This window comes from Podarcis muralis, chromosome 1, assembly GCF_964188315.1.
Source record: "Podarcis muralis chromosome 1, rPodMur119.hap1.1, whole genome shotgun sequence".
NCBI classification, from domain to species: Eukaryota; Metazoa; Chordata; class Lepidosauria; order Squamata; family Lacertidae; genus Podarcis; species Podarcis muralis.
Genome location: NC_135655.1, coordinates 87,148,346 through 87,170,864, shown reverse-complemented (window position 1 = coordinate 87,170,864; position 22,519 = coordinate 87,148,346). Strand labels below are relative to the sequence as shown.

Sequence of the window (22,519 nt, the reverse complement as noted above, 5' to 3'; positions counted from 1 at the left end):
TTGCTTTGTGGGCCTAGGCTCAGTCAGCACAGATTTTAGTGAAAGCCAAATAATGTAAATTCCTTAAGTACCAAGCAAGCCTCAGAAGAAGATAGATCCCTTAGTCACTTGGCTGGCAAGATCTTTCTAATCTCATCCTTCTTAAAAGACAGTGGCTGGGGGAGAGTGAACTGCTTTGCATAAACGGGTTTGCTTCTCAGAGCTATTACTCATGCCACCCACACAAACCCCAAAGATTACAGATGTCCCCTAGATTAAGCTTGTTACTATTTTGAGTCGAGAGAGTGAACAAGCTAAGCAAGAGCTCAGGGGAATTTTTAAGTGTTGTCTTGAAACACAAGGAATGGTGTGAAGAGGAGGCAGAAGGGTGGGGGGAACGGAAGAGGCGCAGCAACCGCCCACTCAGAAAATAACAGCTTCCACTTCTCTCACACTTATGCCTTCTGAGGATCCCAAAGTGCTTAGCAAACAGAAATGAAGACAGCCTTTAGGGAAAAGGCACTAATATAACACAAAGAGTGGGGAGGGAACTACGTTTCCCATGATGCACTAGGTTGACAGGCTTGGCACATCTGAAAGAGGAAAACATCAAGGATTTAGTTAGTTAGTTAGTTAGTTAGTTAGTTAGTTAGTTGTAGTAGTAGTAGTAGTAGTAGTAGTAGTAATAGTAATAGTAGTATTTCGGTTTTGCTTTTGAAACAGGAAACCCCTAATTCCCAACATTACATCTTTGTATTCATGTCCACTCACTTGTGCTCTCAACTTTGCATCAGCAAATCATCTGCCATCCTTCCATCCCACACTGTTGAATGTGGCTGCTGGATGTTTTCTAAGCAAGGAGCTAGCTGAATATATAGCACAAAGCAAGAGTGCATCATGATCGGTTGAGATGTTGTAATAATAGTAGTAGCAGATTGCACAGGCCTTTAAACTGTTTTTAATACTGTGCTTTAGTGTTGTAACCTGCCCTGGGACCTTAGTGTGCAGGGTAGGAAAATAATGATGATGATAATGATAATAATAATAATAATAATAATAATAATAATAATAATAATAATAATAATGTAAAGGTAAAGGACCTCTGATAGTTAAGTCCAGTCACAGGCAACTCTGGGGTTACGGCTCTCATCTCACTTTACTGGCCGAGGGAGCCGGCATTTGTCCGCAGACAGTTTTTCCAGGTCATGTGGCCAGCATGACTAAGCCCCTTCTGGGGAAACCAGAGCAGCACATGGAAATGCTGTTTACCTTCCTGCTGGAGTGGTACCTATTTATCTACTTGCACTCTGACGTGCTTTCGAACTGCTAGGTTGGCAGGAGCAGGGACCAAGCAAAGGGAGCTCACCCCGTCGTGGGGATTCGAATTGCCGACCTTCTGATTGGCAAGCCCAAGGTGCTCAGTGGTTTAGACCACAGTGCCACCCATGTCTAATAATAATAATAATAATAATAATAATAATAATAATAATAATGGAATCATAGAATCTTAGAGTTGGAAAGGGTCCAAGGGCCATTTAGTCTAAGCCCCTGCAATGCAGGAATCTCAACTAAAGCATCCATTACAGATAGCCATCCAACCTCTGCTTAATAACCTCCAAGGAAGGAGAGTCCACCACCTCTTGTGGAAGTCTGTTCCACTGCTGAACTGCTCTTACTGTCAGAAAGTTTTTCCAAATGTTTAGTTGGAATCTCCATTGCCTCGAGTGCTACTCTCTAGAGCAAGCTTCCTCAAGCTTGGCCCTCCAGATGTTTTTGGCCTACAACTCCCATGATTCCTAGCTAGCAGGACCAGTGGTCAGGGATGATGGGAACTGTAGTCTCAAAACATCTGGAGGGCCGAGGCTGAGGAAGCCTGCTCTAGAGCAGGATAAAACAAGCATGCTTCCTCTTCAGAGCCTTTGTCTATGATCTCTGAGAATTCTTGGAGAACAGATGAAGTCCCTACAGACTGGAGGCAGGGAAGAAGAAGAAGAAGACTTCAATTATGGTGAGATCCCATGCTGCAGTAGTACATGTGTGATTAAAGGTCCTGGAGCAGTGATGGCCAAACTTGGCCCTCCAGCTGTTTTGGACTACAATTCCCATCATCCCTGACCGCTGGTCCTGTTAGCTAGGGGTGATAGGAGTTGAAGTCCCAAAACAGCTGGAGGGCCAAGTTTGGCCATCACTGTCCTAGAGCATGGTTTGAAGGCACATGACGCAGCTAAGATCAGGTCAGTCCCCAAAGGGATGATTGCCTTTGAACCTTGGTTTGGATTCAGACTTATGCCCCATTGATTCAGATGGGTCTGTTCCAGGTATGACTAAAACTGGATCCAGCTCTCTGTGCATTTTACAGATGGGATATAGATGTAATAAATAACAACTGCCCACAAGGGCAGGATGCAATCCGTTCTGCTTACATGGTCACATAATTACAGGCTCACTCATATAATGCTCTCCTGAGGACCATACTGAATTGACTCCCAGGCTGCTGAATGGGAAAGGGAAAGAAACTTAGGCTGCATACACACCATATATTTAAAGCACATCACTTTCTCCCAAGATTCCTGGGAACTGTAGCTCTGGGGGGTAAACTACAGTTCCCAGGACTCTGGGTGGGAAAATGTGCTTTTAAGTGTGCTTTAAATGCACGGTGCATCCGCAGCCCTAGTGGCATTGTGCTTGTGAATAACAATGCTGTGAAAGCAAAACCTTCCTGGCACACTCAATTTGCGGAGATACATTGCACTGTTCAACTCCAGCACTCCCTGCAATATACTACAAGCCCTCCCTCCGCACACATCCTTCCCGTCCTCATGGCAGGCATGTCACTCGTTAGCAAATAAAGTCCAGAGTGGAACGTCTTGGCACCTTTTTTTCGTTGAGATTTATAAGCGTGCAGCATCAACTATACTTGTTTCCTTTCCAACATTGACATTAATGCCTTTTGAAAAGCTCTGGCGGCTTCCGTTGCTCCCCCCCTGTACAGATCCACGTCAGCTGCCTTTCCCTAATCAAAGTTCTTCCTCTCATTAAATCTCACAGCTTTGTTTCTGATATTCTCTCCACAATTTGTGCTAAGCTAACAGGTTTATAATTGCCTCCTATGATGCATGGCCCTTCTTCTCCAGGCTTGCTGTAATAGTCACATTGCGCCTGCCACTTTGTAGGCTGCAGGAATCTTAACCATCATTGGCAAATGTCTAATGATATCAGCTTTTTCGGCTTCCAGCCCATTGGAAGTTTTAAGCGGGAGAGACTTTGCTTGCCAAATTGGCATTTCGAAGAAAATGGGCAGCAGTGAGGCTTGGTGTGCAGTGGGGAAAACTTGACAAAGCCATGCAAGAGAAGAGCAGGAATGGAAAAAGAGAAGCAGGGATGGGCTTTGGCACGGGGGCAGGATTAAAGCTCTGCGTGACCTGAGGTTTGATCCAGCAACAGGATCTTCCTTATTTATTCACTTACCTGTGCTTTTTGGATGCTACCCATGAACAAACCTTCTCTGGGCAGTTCATGAATTCAACAAACCATAACAAGTAAACCAGCATTATAAGGTTCTTAAGTAGCATAACTTCTTGCCACTTCAGAGAGCTGGGTTCAAGGGAGCTGAACATTGGCTCAAATACAGTCTTCATCAGCCATCGAGAGAAGAAAGATCTGAGAAGGCCCAAGGATAAGCTGGTGCTACCCACTCATCCAAGGTCTGTGCAAGAGGAAGTGGAGAACAAAGAGTTTTTTCTATGGGTAGAAGGCCCACCAAAGAAAGAAAAGTCTGCAAAGCAGCACTGGCCTCCAACATATGGTAGAATACAGAATTGGTTGGCATTGATTGGGAGGGTCCTAGCAGGCTGGCATTCGACTTCCACCAACTAAGGGCTCTAATCATTACAGCCCAATGTACAGCGCTTATCCCCAGCAAAGCCCCTTGCGTTGTGGTTCCCACGAGCTGGTTGTCATGTGCTTGGGAAGCACTGTGCAAGGGGATGGGACAACCCACTTGCTAATCATGTGACCGCATAATGATATCAAGTGACTGACAGGTAGGTTGTTCCTGGCCTACAGGGATGACGAAAGGCAACAATCTGGCTCACCGTGCCCAAAGAATTCCTCACCCCTGTTGTTATGGACAAGGAAAAAGAGCAAGCTACCCTTAGCAACTGCTCTTGCCATCATACTTTAAAAATAGAGTTGATTTCATTGTTTTTAATATTGTTTTTAATGTTGTGACCTTATGATGAAGGGCGGGGAATGAATAAATGAATGAATGAATGAATGAATGAGGTGGGTGGGTGGGTGAGCCACAAAGCTCACTGGGTGAGCCAACAACTCAAGGGAATGTGTGTTTCAGACTCAGGATCCTCCCTACCAGGAGGAACTCTATATGCCTATATTGGAATGAGTATAGGGAGTTCCATATCCTTCCCTAAAACAGATCACATATCCAGAATTCACATTCCCAGCTACCCTTTGGACTAAGCTCAAGTGAAGCCTGAGAGGGGAAAGCAGAGGCAAATTCAAATAGAGAGATGCCACCTTCAAAATATATGGGCTCAGCATATTTACATTTTACAGGAAGGAGCCCCTATTTCATGCTCCAGAGCCTTCCAGATCTGAAGGAGGTTTTGATAGTCTTGCCCTCTCAACACAATAAGTAGCAACAAGGGGACATAACTACAGAAGGAGAGTTTATGCACTGCTGCCTTTGCAATCTTGCCACTCACTGAAGTGAAAGAAGCTTTTTCTTCTTAATTTTTTCTCTTTCTCTGATGACCTGCTTGGTTCCCCTCCAGGTCGGATTCAGACCTATTGAACACGGAGGTTCACCTGTCAAAGCATCTCAATTTCTTTTCTGTCCAAGCTAAGCCATGCTTTGTGAACAGATGTTGTGAACCGAAACAAGAAAATAGTCAAGAGGCCTATCACTCCTATGCACTTGGGCACGTGTTTATGAATCACCCTTGCTCCTGAATCTTAGTTCCCAAACAGAGAAAATCCACAATATCTCAGCGGAAATGAATCAAGTCTCTGATACCTGGATCTGGCTGGAGGAGGTGTTGCATGCTAAGTGGGCACAGAATACTGACTGACAGAGGGGAAAGTGATAGAGCAAAGGGAGAGGGAAATGCAACAAGGCGCATGGCTGGATGGCACGCTGAGCAAGAGCACTCTGCACTGCAACATTTTATTGTAGGTCCCACATGCAGAGGGGGATCTGAAGTTGAGAGAATAATGGCATACTTAAGGACATCTCATGAGTTTGTGGCTGAGGCAAGATGTAAACCAGGGACCTTGAGGCTCACAACGTACCCACTCAGGGAAAGGAAGGAACCACAAGGTTCCCAGATTTTTTTCAATGAATCCAGGGACACTTTTCAACTTCAATGGATTTTGTATGGGGACTGATTTGTAAATCCGGGGACTGTCCCCGGGAAATGAGGATGTCTGGTAACCTTACACAAAGCAGCATTATGGAGTTGCTTTCACTTAAAGGGAAGCCCAAATGTTTCTTTATCTCTACTCCCTTTGCCCAACATGAGTTTTAACAGAAACCATGGGCTTATACATAAAAGCCACCATCACACACACAGATCTTAAGATACAAGCAAGTCAGCTGCTTGGAGGCTGCCGTGTTTCGGACTGCCATAAAACTGAAATCTGAAAATCCTTGCAGCCTTTTTGGCTTGCTTTAGTGGTGAGATTATATTAAAAAAAACAAAAACTTGCAAAGACAGATGAGAAAGACGCACAGGGAGAAATCTTATTTAGGCTTGTTTGTAAAGAAAATCAAAATAGGATTTGCATCTCTTTATGGGACTTGACAGTGTATTGTATGCAGAAACAGTTCCTGCCTGAAAGTTTGCATTTCCAATCAATAATGCTTTTTTTTAAAGCATTCTTCAATATGCTTCCTGTCCTTCCTTATTATTTCATAATTGGGCAGAGGATGGGGAAGCAGATATGTTCATTCTCAGTATTCAGATTCTGGTGAAGATTATTGCCTGATAAAGGCACATGTGGAACTCAAAACGCTGCATATGTCTTTGCCAAGAGAGGCTGGTTCAATGAATCTATTCATCTCTCTTGTCATGAAAACTGGAAAGAAGCAATTGGGCAGCCAATACATTATATTTATGGTATAAATAACCTCTGGCAAGGATATTTTGGTGTTACCTTAATTTCTTTTAAATCTCATGGGTGACAGCCTTTTTCGGTGTGTTTGTTATTATGTCCATTCAGGTTTGTTGCTGTTTCTTCTTTTTTTAAAAAAAGAAACAACCTTTCTGCCTTTTGTATTGTGTAGACCTTACCTGCAGAATATTCAATAAACCTAAGAAATTCTGAGTATGTGTTCATATTAACATATAGGCATTATATATTAAATCAGAGCATAATCACTAACACCAATATAATCTGATTTGGCAAGAAAGTTCTGGGAGAAAATTAAAGTTCAGCTAGTGAAAATGTTGGGTTATGAATTTCCGTTGCATCCACTTACAATTCTATTAAATTATTTGGAAAGGCCAATAAAGAAAGAACATAAGGAAATGATTTCATATTTGCTAGCAGCTACCAGAATTTTATATGCTGGCAAATAGAGGTGGGCAATAGTCCCAAACAGTTAAAGAATGGCATGATAAAATATGGAATAATAATAATAATAATAATAATAATAATAATAATAATAATTTATTTATACTCTGCCCATCTCTGGTGACTATGTGGTGATGGCAGAATTAATGCATTACCCATTTTTTGGAGTATTGTAGAGTATATGGAATCTGAGTGTTAATTATGGATTTTCAATGTTCTAAGGAGAATGATAATTGGAACTCATCTGTATAACATTTTCTTCTTTCCTGTTGCTGTTATTGCTGTTCCTATCACATATATGATTGCCTGTTGAAGAAAAAAATATATGTCTGATAAATAATAGTAATAATAACAATGTTTCGTGTGCACTGAGATTGACATCAAATACCTTCCTCAAAAGTCCACCTCAGATGCGTGAGGGGTGTGTGTGAAAAAACAGTCATCCTTTGTGGTGGCCCCGCAGATGTGGAATCCTCTACTTTCACAGCTGCATCTGGTTACTATGCCCCATTGATTTCAAGAGACTCTGAAAACATACCATCCAGGCGTGAGGTTGTTGTTGTTGTTTGTTTCTCTTGCAGCCTTTGCCAACATATTGCCCTCCAGCTATTTTGGACTACAACTCCTATCAACCTCAGCCAGCACAGTTGTAATCTAAAACATCTGGAACACCCCCCCAAAAAAACCAATAAATACATAATAATAAATAAAAAAACAAGTGTTTGAGGGCCAAGCTATGTTATGTTTTTATTATTATGAGCCATTGGGAGATATTTTAAGTTAAGTATGGAGGTGGGGAGCAGCTTTCATTTAGACTGCAGAGCATGGTGAGGTTTAACCCTTCTCAAGGGAATGAGGGCTCTGGCAGGGTACTAGAGCCTTCCCGCCTTCTTCCCCAAACCCAGCAAGGACTTACCAACTTTGGGAATGAGGGGGCGGTGGCTCTAAGACCTACCAGAGCCCTCCTGCCTCCTTCTGAAAACCTGGTGCCTCTTACCTGGCAGGGGCTAGAGAGGGTCTCAAATTTTGGCCTTGCACAGGGTTCGCCCCCGCTGCATTGGACTTGAACTTGTGGGATCAAAGCTGGGTTGGTTTCCATCCATGATCATGGCCAGGAAGGGAGGGAATAAATATCCCTTTCCTGTGCACTTAATGCAAATGGAGGGGGAGCCTTCCATGCCTAATTAGTTTAAAATCCAGCAATGTGTGTTTTGACCCTAAGGCTGTCATCATATAATAATAATAATAATAATAATAATTTATTATTTATACCCCGCCCATCTGGCTGGGTTTCCCCAGCCACTCTGGGCGGCTTCCAAAAGAATATTAAAATACTGTGATACATCAAACATTAAAAGTTTCCCTAAACAGGGCTGCCTTCAGATGTCTTCTAAAAGTCTGGTAGTTGTTGTTCTCTTTGACATCTGGTGGGAGGGCGTTCCACAGGGAGGGCGCCACTACCGAGAAGGCCCTCTGCCTGGTTCCCTGTAACTTGGCTTCTCGCAGTGAGGGAACCGCCAGAAGGCCCTCGGTGCTGGACCTCAGTGTCCGGGTAGAACGATGGAGGTGGAGACGCTCCTTCAGGTATACTGGACCGAGGCCGTTTAGGGCTTTAAAGGTCAGCACCAACACTTTGAATTGTGCTCGGAAACGTACTGGGAGCCAATGTAGGTCTTTCAAGACCGGTGTTATATGGTCTCGGCGGCCGTTCCCAGTCACCAGTCTGGCTGCTGCATTCTGGATTAGTTGTAGTTTCCGGGTCACCTTCAAAGGTAGCCCCACGTAGAGCGCATTGCAGTAGTCCAAGCGGGAGATAACCAGAGCATGCACCACTCTGGCGAGGCAGTCCGCGGGCAGATAGGGTCTCAGCCTACGTACCAGATGGAGCTGGTACACAGCTGCCCTGGACACGGATTTAACCTGTGCCTCCATGGACAGCTGTGAGTCCAAAATGACTCCCAGGCTGCGCACCTGGTCCTTCAGGGGCACGGTTACCCCATTCAGGACCAGGGAATCCTCCACACCTGCCCGCCTCCTGTCCCCCAGAAACAGTACTTCTGTCTTGTCAGGATTCAATCTCAATCTGTTTGCCGCCATCCATCCTCCAACCGCCTCCAGACACTCACACAGGACCGTCACCGCCTTCACTGGTTCTGATTTGAAAGAAAGGTAGAGCTGGGTATCATCTGCATACTGATGAACACCCAGCCCAAACCCCCTGATGATCTCTCCCAGCGGCTGCATGTAGATGTTGAAAAGCATAGGGGAGAGGACAGAACCCTGAGGCACCCCACAAGTGAGAGCCCAGGGGTCTGAACACTCATCCCCCACCACCACTTTCTGAACACGGCCCAGGAGGAAGGAGCGGAACCACTGTATGACAGTACCCCCAGCTCCCAGCCCCTCAAGACGGTCCAGAAGGATGTTATGGTCGATGGTATCAAATGCCGCTGAGAGATCCAGCAGAACTAGGAAACAGCTCTCACCTTTGTCCCTAGCCCGCCGGAGATCATCAACCAGTGCGACCAAGGCAGTTTCAGTCCCGTGATGAGGCCTGAATCCCGATTGGAAGGGATCCAAATGGTCCGCTTCTTCCAGGCGTGCCTGGAGTTGTTCAGCAACCACTCGCTCAATCACCTTGCCCAAGAATGGAAGATTTGAGACTGGGCGATAGTTGGCCATCGTGGCCGCATCTAAAGATGGTTTTTTAAGAAGCGGTTTAATAACCGCCTCTTTCAACGGGTCTGGGAAGGTTCCCTCACGGAGGGAAGCATTCACCACCCCACGAAGCCCATCGCCCAGCCCTTCCCGGCTAGCTTTTATAAGCCAGGATGGGCAAGGATCCAGGAGACAGGTGGTTGGTTTCACTCGTCCAAGCAGCCTGTCCACATCCTCGGAGGTAACAGATTGGAATTGATCCCACGCAATTTGACTAGACAGGACTCTAGCACTCTCCCGCCCTGGCCCTGCTCCCACGGTGGTGTCTACCTCTTCCCGAATCTGAGCGACTTTATCTGCAAAAAACTTTGCAAAATCATTGCAGGAGATCATGTGGCCCGTACTGGGCCCCGATGTAGCAGGTGGTTCCGCTAAATTGCGGACCACCTGAAAAAGTCTCCTGCTGCTGTTTTCTGCAGATGCAATAGAGGCGGCGAAGAAGGCCTTCTTCGCCGTCGCTACCGCCACTTGGTAGGCTCGACACTGAGCTCTAACCTGTGTCCGGTCAGCTTCAGAATGGGTCATCCGCCACCGGCGCTCTAGCCGTCTCAACGATTGTTTCATTGCCCTCAGATCCGTGGAAAACCACGGGGCTGTCCGGGCTCCATGCAATCGGAGAGGGCGCTTCGGAGCCAAACAGTCAATAGCCCTGGTTAACTCCACATTCCAGCGGGCCACCAGGGAATCAGCTGAAAGGCCATCAACATGGGATAAAGCATCCCCTACCACTCTCTGGAAGCCATTTGGATCCATTAAGTGGCGGGGGCGGACCATCCGAATCGGTCCCACCTCCCTGCAGAGGGGAAGGGTCGCGGAGAAGTCAAGTTGCACCAGGAAGTGGTCTGACCATGGCACTTCTTTTGTTTCACTTTTATTTAGTGTCAGAACACCAACATCCATGGAGGTAAACACCAGGTCCAAGGCATGTCCGCGGCTATGGGTTGGGCCAAAGTTATTCAGGGACAGCCCCATGGAGGCCATGCTTTCCACGAAGTCCCGAGCGGCCCCTTGTAAGGTCGTGTCGGCATGGATATTAAAATCCCCGAGGACAACCAAACTAGGTGTCTCCAGGAGAACATCCGCCACGACCTGAAGCAGCTCGGGCAGGGAATCCTTGGTGCAGCGGGGAGGTCGGTACACCAAAAGGAATCCTGTACTGCCCCTATTGCCCAACTTCCAGAACATGCACTCAGAGAACTGGGTCTTCCTAACAGGACGCCTGGTGCAAACTAATGACTTCCTAAAAATCACTGCAACCCCCCCTCCCCGCCCACAAGGCCTGGGTTGCTGTGCGTAAGAGAAACCCGGTGGACAAGCAGCGGCAAGAACAGGCCCATCTGCTTCATCCAACCAAGTCTCTGTTACACAAGCCAGGTCAAATCCTCCATCCATGATCAAGTCATGGATGGCAGTGGTCTTATGAATCATTGACCTGGCATTGCACAGCAGCACCTTCAGGCTATGTGGGTATCCCTTCCTGATTCTAGTATCCGTCCGGACAGGACCAGACCCGGAGGCAGGGATAGTCCTCAGACAACGACTAAACCTGCCTCCTCTGTAATGACATGGTCTGGTCTTAGCGTAACTCCTCCTCCTACCCGTGATCACTGAGATCGGTTGTCCCAGTGCATCCCCCCCTGTGGAACATACCCCAGCCATTTTGTTGGCTGGGACCCACTCCTCGGCAGCCCTGACCCTTCCCCTTAAGAACAAAATAAGACCTTAAAACAATAAAAACAAAAACAAACAAACAAACAAACAAAATTCAGAAAACAAAAAGCAATACAAATGAAAAACTATAAAAATTACAAATCCATTAAAATCAAACAAATTCCCAACTAAACATCCATCCCACCCCCATCCCCGTCCCCACATATACAAAAAAATAAAAGGAAAAGGAAAAGGAAAATTTTAAAACATTTTAAAAGGAACTCTGCGCCCCACCGGATCCCCCTGGGCCGCAGCAGCAGTGACAGCAACCGTCCCTGTGAGTCCTGTCAGGCCCTGCCCTGGGCCAGATGGTGAGTGGCAGGAAGGAGCAGGGCCCTCGGACACTCACACAGGAGAGTCCTCCTGGGCAGCAGAACGCAGCAGTCCCTGTGAGTCCTTCAGGCCCCGCCCTGGGCCAGATGGTGAGTGGCAGGAAGGAGCAGGGCCCTCAGACACTCACACAGGAGAGTTCTCCTGGGCAGCAGAACGCAGCAGTCCCTGTGAGTCCTTCAGGCCCTGCCCTGGGCCAGATGGTAAGTGGCAGGAAGGAGCAGGGCCCTCAGACACTCACACAGGAGAGTCCTCCTGGGCAGCAGAACGCAGCAGTCCCTGTGAGTCCTTCAGGCCCCGCCCTGGGCCAGATGGTGAGTGGCAGGAAGGAGCAGGGCCCTCAGACACTCACACAGGAGAGTCCTCCTGGGCAGCAGAACGCAGCAGTCCCTGTGAGTCCTTCAGGCCCCGCCCTGGGCCAGATGGTGAGTGGCAGGAAGGAGCAGGGCCCTCAGACACTCACACAGGAGAGTCCTCCTGGGCAGCAGAACGCAGCAGTCCCTGTGAGTCCTTCAGGCCCCGCCCTGGGCCAGATGGTGAGTGGCAGGAAGGAGCAGGGCCCTCAGACACTCACACAGGAGAGTCCTCCTGGGCAGCAGAACGCAGCAGTCCTTATGAGGCCTCAGGCCCCGCCCTGGGCCAGATGGTGAGTGGCAGGAAGGAGCAGGGCCCTCAGACACTCACACAGGAGAGTCCTCCTGGGCAGCAGAACGCAGCAGTCCTTATGAGGCCTCAGGCCCCGCCCCAGGCCAGATGGTGAGTGGCAGGAAGGAGCAGGGCCCTCAGACACTCACACAGGAGAGTCCTCCTGGGCAGCAGAACACAGCAGTCCCTGTGAGTCCTTCAGGCCCCGCCCTGGGCCAGATGGTGAGTGGCAGGAAGGAGCAGGGCCCTCAGACACTCACACAGGAGAGTCCTCACTTACAAAGGAGTAAGCTCCACTGTACTCAATGGGACTTACTTTTGAGTAGGCAGGCATACAATTGTGCTGCCATTGTCTTAAGGCTTCAGTGCTCTCTAAAGCAGACTCTTTGCTTTAACGCTGATTATAATCTCTACATACACACACACAAAGCCACGCTTCATAGATTCCATCTTTCCTGGACTAGCGCAGAAAGATAAACAGTTTGTGTACCTCTATAAAGATGAATTATGCAGGATACGCAAGGGGAATAGTTGCATGCATCTTCAGAAGAGTGGCTTTCTAAACATATAAAAAAGAAATAAAATTCCACAAGGTGTAATTTGTCTGGCAGAGGGGGGGAAAATGTGTATTTAAACAGAGAGGGTTTTTTTGTTTGTTTGTTTGTTTTTAAATCATCTTAAGGCATTTTGCTGAAACCATCAATTACAGAAGTCACCACCAAGGACTGTGTCTCACTGGTCATTTATCCTCTGGCTAACAGAGTATACTGCAAATCAGCACTCTGGTTCTGTGCAGCGATTAGGTACAAGAGTGACACTGGCAGGAAAGAGGAACAATGGGGGTTGCTTTACACAGGGTCAGACCCATTGGCCCAGCAAACTCAGTGTTGCAAACATAAACTGGCAGCAGCTCTCCAGGGTTTCACCATTCCCATTCTTATGCGGAGATGCCGTGGATTGAACCTGGGACCTTAAGCACACATAATAACAATAACCAATGCTCTCTATGGACACCTCAGCACCAGGACCTAGCACCAGGACCTAGCCCAAGAACTGCAACAGCGGCCTCAGGAGCTCCCACCAAATCCCTTGCATGTCATGTTTGTACCTTTGTTTGCACTTATCTCCAAAGAGATTCTGACTTGCCCAAACCACAGAAGCTTGTACAAATGTATGCCAGTGTCAGGGCACAGCCTTGGGCAGCAGTCAGATGTGACTCAAAGCTAAAGAACATACAAGAGCCTGTTTTTTGGTTTTTGTTTACTCAAATTATCATCTCAAACAGGAACTCTTCTTGTCTAAAAAGACTCAATGGCCAACCAACTGCCACTCAATCCAGAGAATGATAATGTTGAATCGCTCAGAATAATGTTCCAATCACTGTTCTGTGACTCACCACATGGGGACAGCTGCCAAAGAGCCATTTCTAGTTATAGCCCTGGTAGAGACTTACAGCTGGTCAAAACAAATATTGGACAACACAGTACCAGGACATCACAACCAGCAACAAGATCTAGTGCCCTGCTGGGCACTTCAGTTTTTCTAGATACCATTCTCACTGCTGGACAAACTGAAGTCACACAAGATCCCTTCTGTTTCCATTCCTCACTATGAATCTCTCTGCCAAACTCTTTATGTTTTAGATGCTGCATGAGTATGAGGCATCTTCACTACCCTTGTGAGATGCTGAATTTTTCTTATTAGGCCGCAAGACATGCTCCATCCAATGCCCTTACAATAGACTCAAGGCTCTACTAAAATGCTGACGACTAAAATGCCTTTTCCTTTCTTCCTTAGGAGACCTTAACATTTACACTCACAGTATAGCAAAGTCAGCTCTGGATTCCACACAGTGATGTAAGAGAAACTACAGCAAATCCTGATTCCAGCCCATTTTTTGGTACAGCCTCACAAACTAAGCTAGGAAATATATGTCATTCCTTATTACATTACATTACTCTTACATTAAACATTAGCAGCAGGATTACCCCAAAAAAGTAAATGCTAATTTCATGAGTTTGGGATGACAGGAGTGCCTGGCGTGCTCTGGTCCATGGGGTCACGAAGAGTTGGACACTACTAAACGACTAAACAACAACAACAACAGAATTTTTACTACTAAATGCAACATTTGCTGTACTAAGGATGGAGTTGGTGCATGGCACTAAGAATCCAGTTAAGATAAAACATTTCCACTCAAGCCAACCTCCGTTCTAGTAAAAGGGCAGGATTGGGACTGCAGCAGAACTAAAGAGATCTTCCAGCAGATTCTGAACCTACCTGGTATAAGTACATTGCATTCCCCCTCCTGTTCTGCCAATTTGCTGCAGTGCCTGTGCATTTTATGTGCAGGACTGTAGTTAACCTTTCTCAGTTTCTGTTTTTAAAATATATGTATTGTACTGTGACCTTACATTTTTATTTGTTGGAGGGAAAGTATTTTTGTCTTTCACATAAAGCGGAGCCTGTACTAGTGGATTTCTGCAATTTGGTATTAGCCAATGTGCAGCTGATCTTTGAGAGCTGCAGTGAGCCACAGGTTGGATGCTTGGTGTATGAATAACTGGTTGAACCCTGGATGTGTATCAGTGGGCAACTGAGTACAAGCATTCTGGGTGACAGGAGTGTAATCATCAGAGTGATTGCTATTTTGGTGCCTGCATGGTGTCAGGCCAGGAACCAGTTTTATACTACACAAAGCATTCATCACCCCTGCTTGTTATTTTGGATCTATGTCTGCAAATAGCAAAACTCAAGTTCTAATTGCTACTAAGCGTATGATGGAAGAGTGTTTTGCCACTGGTTCATTTAGCATTACTGGAAGACATGAAAGACCATCTCATCCAAACCTTTCATCATAGACATGCGCGCGCACACACACACACACACACACACACACACACACACACACACACACTGTCTGTTGGAAGGCTGAACCATCCACTCAAACCATCCACTGGTCAAACCATACAATTGAAACCACAGTGGCCCACCAGAATTGGAAGCATAAGTTAGCCATCTGATGTTCCACAGAGAACTTTTCAGAATGCTACATGTAGAAGCATTCTTCTCAGTCTTCCTTTCAACTATAGCATTGTGTGTGTGTTAACAACCACAACATTAGCACCACTATTCTTTCAATAATACTTTATCACTGAACAGGCTTTGCCATTCTCAACTTGTTCAGCATTTTGACTGGCCATGGTGAGTCCTTTTGCTGGCTCAAAACTGAGACTCAGAGAGAAAGATGCCCAAGTCCAACCTATGAAATATTGTATGAGAACAGAGGCAAATTCAGGGTCTTCATTGTCTGATTCCAAGGTGCCAGCCTGACTCTACAGAGATAAATCCTATATTCTGACTCTGCATTACAGATATTACCACATCACTTTATTTCATGAAAGCATCTAATGTGGCCTCACAAATACTACACAACCATTCATGATCAAGGCTACAGGATATCCATGTTAAAACAATGTTTGTGATACAGCACGGAGTAGCTCCAGCTATTTTAATAATGATAAAACATGTGCAACTGTGTAACAGATTGTGGTCAATGAACACAATTTAGTGGAAACATCTGCTCTGAGCATATTACAATCAAACAGGAGTTGCACAATAGCATAGTATGTATGTATGCATGTCCAAAGGCTATGAAAAAGACACTGCACCCCAAATGTGTCCAGTGTATCTGATTGTGATGGGTGAGCCCTCACACCAAAAATGAAAGTTTAGAAGTTTTGTTGCACAATTTCAATTGCTCATCATTCCTAATGAATCATTATGTCATCGTGCTTTCTAAATACACTTCCTAGAAAAGTGTGCTGCTGTTTGTTGTTTTTTTTTTTAAAAAAAACTAATTGCTTTAAATTGCTTGGCTGTTTGTTTACTTTTGCCTTATTTTGTAATCTTTAAACATCTGCTAGCTGAGCAGTGCTGAAATTCAAGCTTTCAGGATGTCCACACATTTTTAGCATTTCAGAAGTTAGCCAATCTGAGACAAGCTTGTTTAATTCATTAATTTGACACACTGTGATCTTTCAGCCAGGTATCAAAGATGACATTACTTTCATTATGCACAATATTTTCTAACACATGAAATCGCACAAGCTTGGATACAAACTTAGACATACTTGGAGTGTAGACCCATTCAAATACATAAACTTCAATTAGTCAAGACTAACTTCCAATTCAACTGATTTCAATTGGTCTACTCTGACCAAATCTGGATCACACCGAACTTAGAAAGTCTGAAAAATTTCCAAAACACTTGAAATGAAATGCTATCTGGGGGAAGCTGTATAGTCCACTTTTCTCCACCAAGTTGCAAACCATCAGTCAAACAAAAGCGATGCCTCTGCTGTTTGGAAAGCCAAGCAACAAAACATAACACCAAATCAGCAGTAGGAAGGCAATAACAGTGTAACTCTGAGCAATACTTGCCTATGTCCATGTAACTTTGCATGTGGAATGCTATTGACACAGAAAGACAATCCATCTACCAGAACTTAAAGCAAGGAATGGCTAGCATCTTCAGGGCTGACCATAAAAGGTGGCTCACAGACCCTTCACAAGTGCATTAAACTGTATTTCTTTCACTCATCATTTCTTTCACTCCTCCGTTGCAATGGAAGAGTAATGCCTGACCTGGCACAAACTACCAGGAATGTAATTAAACTTCACCAGCAGAACAACTACATATGTGGAGCTTAATATTTCTGGATTTCTTCTTCTTCTTTTTTAAATTGTACTTTATGTTTACTACTGCTTATGCAGAAAAGGAGGGAGATGGTCCTGGACCCTTGTTGTGATACTTTTTTTTTGGAGGGGTTTGTCTATTCATGTTTGTGATTGGTGTATGCACCTGTGTGCTTTTGGTCCTGGGCCTACTGTGTTGCAGTACTTTCCAGTCCTCTTTCATCAAAAGTTACCAAGTTGGGGCATTGTGCCCCCGACTGCTCTGCTCTCCTTTTCTCTCTCTCTCGAAACTTCACTACAGATACAGATAAATGGAACACCCCAGGCAGCTGTGTGAATGTGCGGAGAGAGGGGGCGGGGAGCCTTTCCAGCTTGGGTGGAGAATCAATGTGGAGATGGGTGGGGTGGGGAGGAGGGGCAAGTGCTATTTTGGAGGTGTAGGAAAGTCTGGCTTTGCAGGAAGTCTCTCTCAGGTGAATGTAAACATATATGTGCATAAACACACACACTCACCTGCTCTGGGCCCTGAAAGCAGATCCTGCAGAGCGGTGTCCTCATGCCACTGTCCAAACTGCTCCCCAGGGAATACCGATCTTCCGCCTTCCCTTTGCAGAAGTCCTCGGAGGAGGCGCTGCTCATCATAGACATGGGCTGCTCTCCCTCTCCTCCAGGACTTCCCCACTCCTCTTCTGGAGGGCTCGTTGCCCCCCCTCCCCCTCCACCACCCCCGGCAGTCGGCGCTCTCCAAGGTCCCCTTCGCCCTCCATAGAGCGTGGTCAGCGTGTTGTTGTTAGAAGCCTGCAAGCTCAAGGCTTGGTCTCCACTGTTCATGGGAGGGAGAGGCGGCGGCGAGGGCGGAGGGGGCGCGGGGGGTCTCCTCAGGAGGAAGACCTTCAGGTCATTGAACAACATGCGGCAGCGGCACTTGAGGAGACCCTGGTGGCGCGACATCTGTCTGGGGATCAGCAATCCGCAGCAACAGTACCATAAAACGATCGCACCGGTTGGTATTAACATGTGCCTTCCCTTCCAGACAGGCACGGGTGGGAAAAAATGGGGCCGGTAGGGGGCACCCAAGAGCAAGAGGGCTGGATTGGTTAATTTCCGTTTCCTTTTCCCTGCTCCCACCCAAATTCACTGATACATATATAAGAGCTAGCTAAATAACAAAAGTGGAATTTGTAGGAAGATCTTTCGGATATGTCACAGCAACCCCGTTTTAAACACACACACACACACAACAATCATGAGGTTTCCTTTTAAAACAACAACCACAAAATATTGATTTCAAGCTCCTCCTTCTCACATCTCCTTTTTTTAAATGAGCAATTCCACAATTCCTTTTAAAAAAGTTAAAATGAAATAGTTATGGAAAGAAGCCCTATCCACTCCAAGTGCTGGGTAGGATAGTTCGGAAAATGTGGTGGAAACTGATAACAATTGGTAACTCCAAAAAAAGGAGGAAGTGGAAGAGGAATTCAAGTCACCAGAAGGTGTGGAGAAAATAAATATATATATGTGTATATAGTTTTTTCCAACAGTATTTGGCATGTCAAGTATTTCTCCTTATTACTATTTTGATTTAGTTGGAACGTTTTAAAAATGTGTCTCTGACAGAATATCAGCAGAGCAGATCATTAATAAAATGCAAAATTAGTTCTTGTTTCTATCATCATAATCATTATTAATAGTAATATCAAAACTGATTTCATTGAAAAAAGATGCACACATTTCTTGGGGAAGAGGGGAAAACACACCCTCGATGTGAAATCCTCACCGATTAGTTGAAATGTTACTTTATTAAAATATTCTCAATAGAAAATTTGAAAGTCCTGAAAGGAAGTGAGTATTAAATGAGGTTAATTTTTATATACCCAAATTCACTGGATTATGTTTTCACTCCCCGTTCCAGGAACTGTCTGGACCACACTCACGCATACACACATTATTATTATTATTATTATTATTATTATTATTAGGATTAGGATTGAGGAGGGGACGTGGATCTTAGTAATTCCTCAAATGGTTTTCCCTCCTAGACTTTGGGGAGGAAAACAAATCCGTAGAAAACGGTTCTATCCTTTTCGCACGAAATTGACCAAGAGAACGTGGATCTTACATTGTCACGTTTCCTTTCCCCTTTCACAAAATAGGGACGTCATCAAACGCATTGACAGCCTGTACAGACCATTGTGGCTGACGCGGAGGAAAAGGTGCGTTCAGCAGATGCAGGGATCTCCTTTTGATGCATAAGGCTCCTTCTTTTCCGCCGCTACAACCGTCTCCAGTTTCATCTTCCTCTTCCCCTGTCCTCCTCCTCCTCCTCCTTCTCCTCCTCTTTCTCTGACTGTTGTTTTCGCTCAATGGCATTGACGCTTAACCATTGCAAGTCTTTAAAATAAAAAGAGGTGGGGGTGGGGGACCCCACACGTAGATAGTATCCTCGGCTTTGGGTAGGGGGAAAAAATGAAAGCAGGCTTGTTAGGAATACGATGTGCCAGATCGAGAAGGGAAAAAAGCGAAGAGTGGGGGTATTTTGCTTGAAGCTCCTAGCGTCTGGGCAGCGATCAGCTTCTCCCTTTCACCAGCCTCCCCTCAGCTCTCTCCCACCCGGCTTTCAGTGATGATGTGGCTGTTGCTACCTCCATGGGATGCAATGGGAAAGGAGGATAGTTTTGCAGTGCAAATGGGGATGTTGAGGAAGGGCGGGAGCGAGGAAGGATGGGTGGAACGTGATTCTCTCTCCTCCTCCTCCTGCTGCTGCTCAGCCCTTAAATAAATAAAGCCAAGACAGAAAAGCGGCGGCGGGGGGAAAGAGCGAGCGAGCGAGCGGGAGAGGGAGGTTGTTGCCCAGCCTTGCTTCTCTCCGCCTCCAGGGCCGGCAGTCGCTGTCAATAAACCGTTTGGGGTGGGGGAAGGAAAGGTCTTGCTTAGCATAGAAAATATGCCAGGGAAGCTGGCGGAAGCAGCAGCGGCGGAGGGGGGCTGGTCAGAGTGCTGCTGCAGTTTCAGCACCAAAAGGCCCTGGACAGCTCCCTGGCCCAGCTTGGCGCGCTACTGGGGAACTGACGCAACTAGCAGAGGGATCCGAAGAGTAAGGGGGGTGGGGGAAGGGGGAGAGAGAGGGGGGGTGCTCGTGTGAGAGAGGGGGCGGGGGGAGAGACCTGTGCTACGGAACTGTGAGCCGCCTTGTGTTAGCTTCCACCCTCCCCAGCAATAAATTAGGTCCTGCGAGTATTATGTTGATATGGTGAGGCTACTGTTTCCTTTGCTGCCTGCTTGTTCGTCTGCTCCGTGTGTTTGTGTAAAAAAGAGACGGTGTCTGTGGGTAAGCTGTAAAAGCGTGTGTCCCTGTATGTTTGTGCGTGGGAATTGCCTGCCTTCCACTTTTCCGCGTGAACGTGGAAGGGTGATCACTGTGCGCGTCTCGTGGGAAGGCAAAGGTAGCTCCTATTCCGCACGCCGTATCTATGCATCTGCGAGTGTGCCATACATCTATCTCTAAGAACGATCTCTACGTGGTTGTCTGTGTACAGAGGAGTGTGTGTCTGTGGCGCTGCTTCTCTGTTTTCTGGAAGCTGTGCTTTACGTGCGTGCACCTGTGAGTATTAGGAACACATTTTCTTTGTGTGTGTCGTTGGAATGTTGTGAGAGTAGGAACTGATCTCTCACCTGCACAGCTATTTTATGTATATAAGGTCTAGTATCCTTTTTATCTGCTTTGCGGGAGAGGGGGTTGTTTTATTAGTTTATCTGCTTAACAAAGTGCAGTCGTAAAGTGCAGATATCTGAAGGACAGCTACTCAGTTTGAGCCAGGGTCTTTGGGAAACTAGTGTGGGTGCCTTCAATGAGGAAACTATGCTTCTATATATCTGTTTTTATTTGTGTGTGTTTAAGTGGAGAACGTGTGTTTCGTTTCTCCGCATAATATGAGGACTTTCACCCTGTCCCATCAGAATGCTTGTATTATTAACAGCACACTTGTGACACTGCACATGTGACTTGATGACCCCTGTTCTCAAGTGGCATGGCATAATTTTGATCGTGTTTCCTCGTGAAACTTAACACACACAATAGCAGAGCCCCCAAGAACAACAGCCACTGATCATCTTCAGGAATACTTTCCCCGCACACGGGAAATATTAGCTCACTTCACACATGAAGGGTTTCAGGTCACTTAGAATGAGATGATTTAAACAAATATATTACATGTTTTGGCACATCAAGTGATCTATTCTACTGCTTGAGTTTAGTTGCTACTTCCAACAGGCTTCACTGAGGTATCAGAAATAAATGGGTTGTAATTTTAGGGCAAAGTCAGTACGGTCAGTAAAGTGAGTTGTGGGTTGATGGGTCAAGGCTTGGTGGGCCAAATCAGACCTGCAGGCTGCTAGTTCACCACCTGTTCTAGAAGCTGTGTAATCCTGCATGCAGTTCAGAAGATTTCAAAGAGGGTAGTGGGTAATCTGGTTCTTCTGAGACAACCCCCCCCCCCCCGAGATTAATTAGCTGCAGAGGATTTGATGGCTTACAAGTATGAATATCTATATTTTCATTAATGCTGGGAGATGCTTTGCTCATTAAGAAATATATTAATTGTGTCCCATTGTGTTGTTCTCTTGAATACATTCCATTATCACATACCATGGTGGCAGTGTGAATATATTTGAGACAGCTCTATCATCTTAGTATGGTACTGATTAAAGTATCATGGCTGCAAAGGATGCATGCGCTATATTTACACTCTACCTTGTTACAAAAGGTACACAAGGTAGCTCACATAAAATCAATATAAAACAATTAATATAAAAATGCGACCTAAAAAAAACCAGTAACAGAAACAAGCCACGATGCAAAACTAAAAACCAAGTAGGGGAATACACAATAAAATCAAGATTGTAACAAAATCCACTTAAATAAATTCATATTTATCACACACCTAAAAGCAGGCCACAAGGGCTCCATAACCATATTCATTTCTCAGGTATCTATACGCTGTTTCTCAGCCAGCAGTGTACCTTGAAGAGTAACTTCTGCAGTGAAATGTAAGCCTCAGGCATGTTCATATGGAGGGATATGGTTCAGAGATATTCTGGTTGCAAACCATTTAGAGGTTTAAGCCATAACATTCAAGTGAGTATGGACATGCACTGCCAACCAGTGAAGCCAACAGAGGAATGATGTAATGTGGTATGAAGGGGTAGCTACTGATAGAATCCTGGCAGGTGCACTTTGGAGTTGCTGAAGTTTCTGGGCTGTTTTCAAGGCTAGCCTTTTGTGAAGTGTACCTAAACGACTGAGGACAAGCCTGATGGAGAACTCATCTGGCTTTCTGTATATTAATTTGGCATTTGGATTGTCCTTGGACATTATTGGCCCAGGCAGTTCTGCTAGTCACATGCATACCACAGCTGGTTGTAGGTTTGCATTGCAAGATGTGGCCTTGTTTTGCCTCAAACCCTTTTAGGAGGCTAGATCATGGGAAGCCAGAACAGGTCCTCTTCAGCGCTGGTGCTTAAGCCTCCAAGGAGGTCCAATGGCCAAACATATCTCTTTTTTATGTTTAACACTGTAGAAACTTATTTTGCTAGGACTTCCATTTGACAATTTGACTGCTGCTGGTGGTGTTAAATCACTGATGCTTTTAAACTTAGTGTGTGTGCGAGTTAACATGGTGTTCTGTATCAGTGTTTTATATCAATTATTCCTGAAAACAGATAAGCAATGCTGCAGATATACACCTATATGCACATGGAAAATCCCACAGAGATTGTTCATATACATGTAAGGCACACTCACAGATACACAAGTGGAGAGACCACTGTTGCAGTCGGTTCCTGCTTG

General features: G+C 45.7%; 1 protein-coding gene across 1 annotated transcript in view; it reads right to left on the bottom strand.

Moving 5' to 3' along the window:
- MARCHF4 (membrane associated ring-CH-type finger 4) overlaps positions 1–19,511 on the bottom strand; it is a 125,630-nt gene extending 106,119 nt beyond the window's left edge. Inside the window, exon 1 of the mRNA XM_077934490.1 lies at positions 17,188–19,511. Within this exon, the coding sequence (XP_077790616.1) occupies positions 17,188–17,691 (504 nt within the window). The 5' untranslated portion in view covers positions 17,692–19,511. The remainder of the gene's footprint in view (positions 1–17,187) is intronic.
- Positions 19,512–22,519: the final 3,008 nt, after the last annotated feature.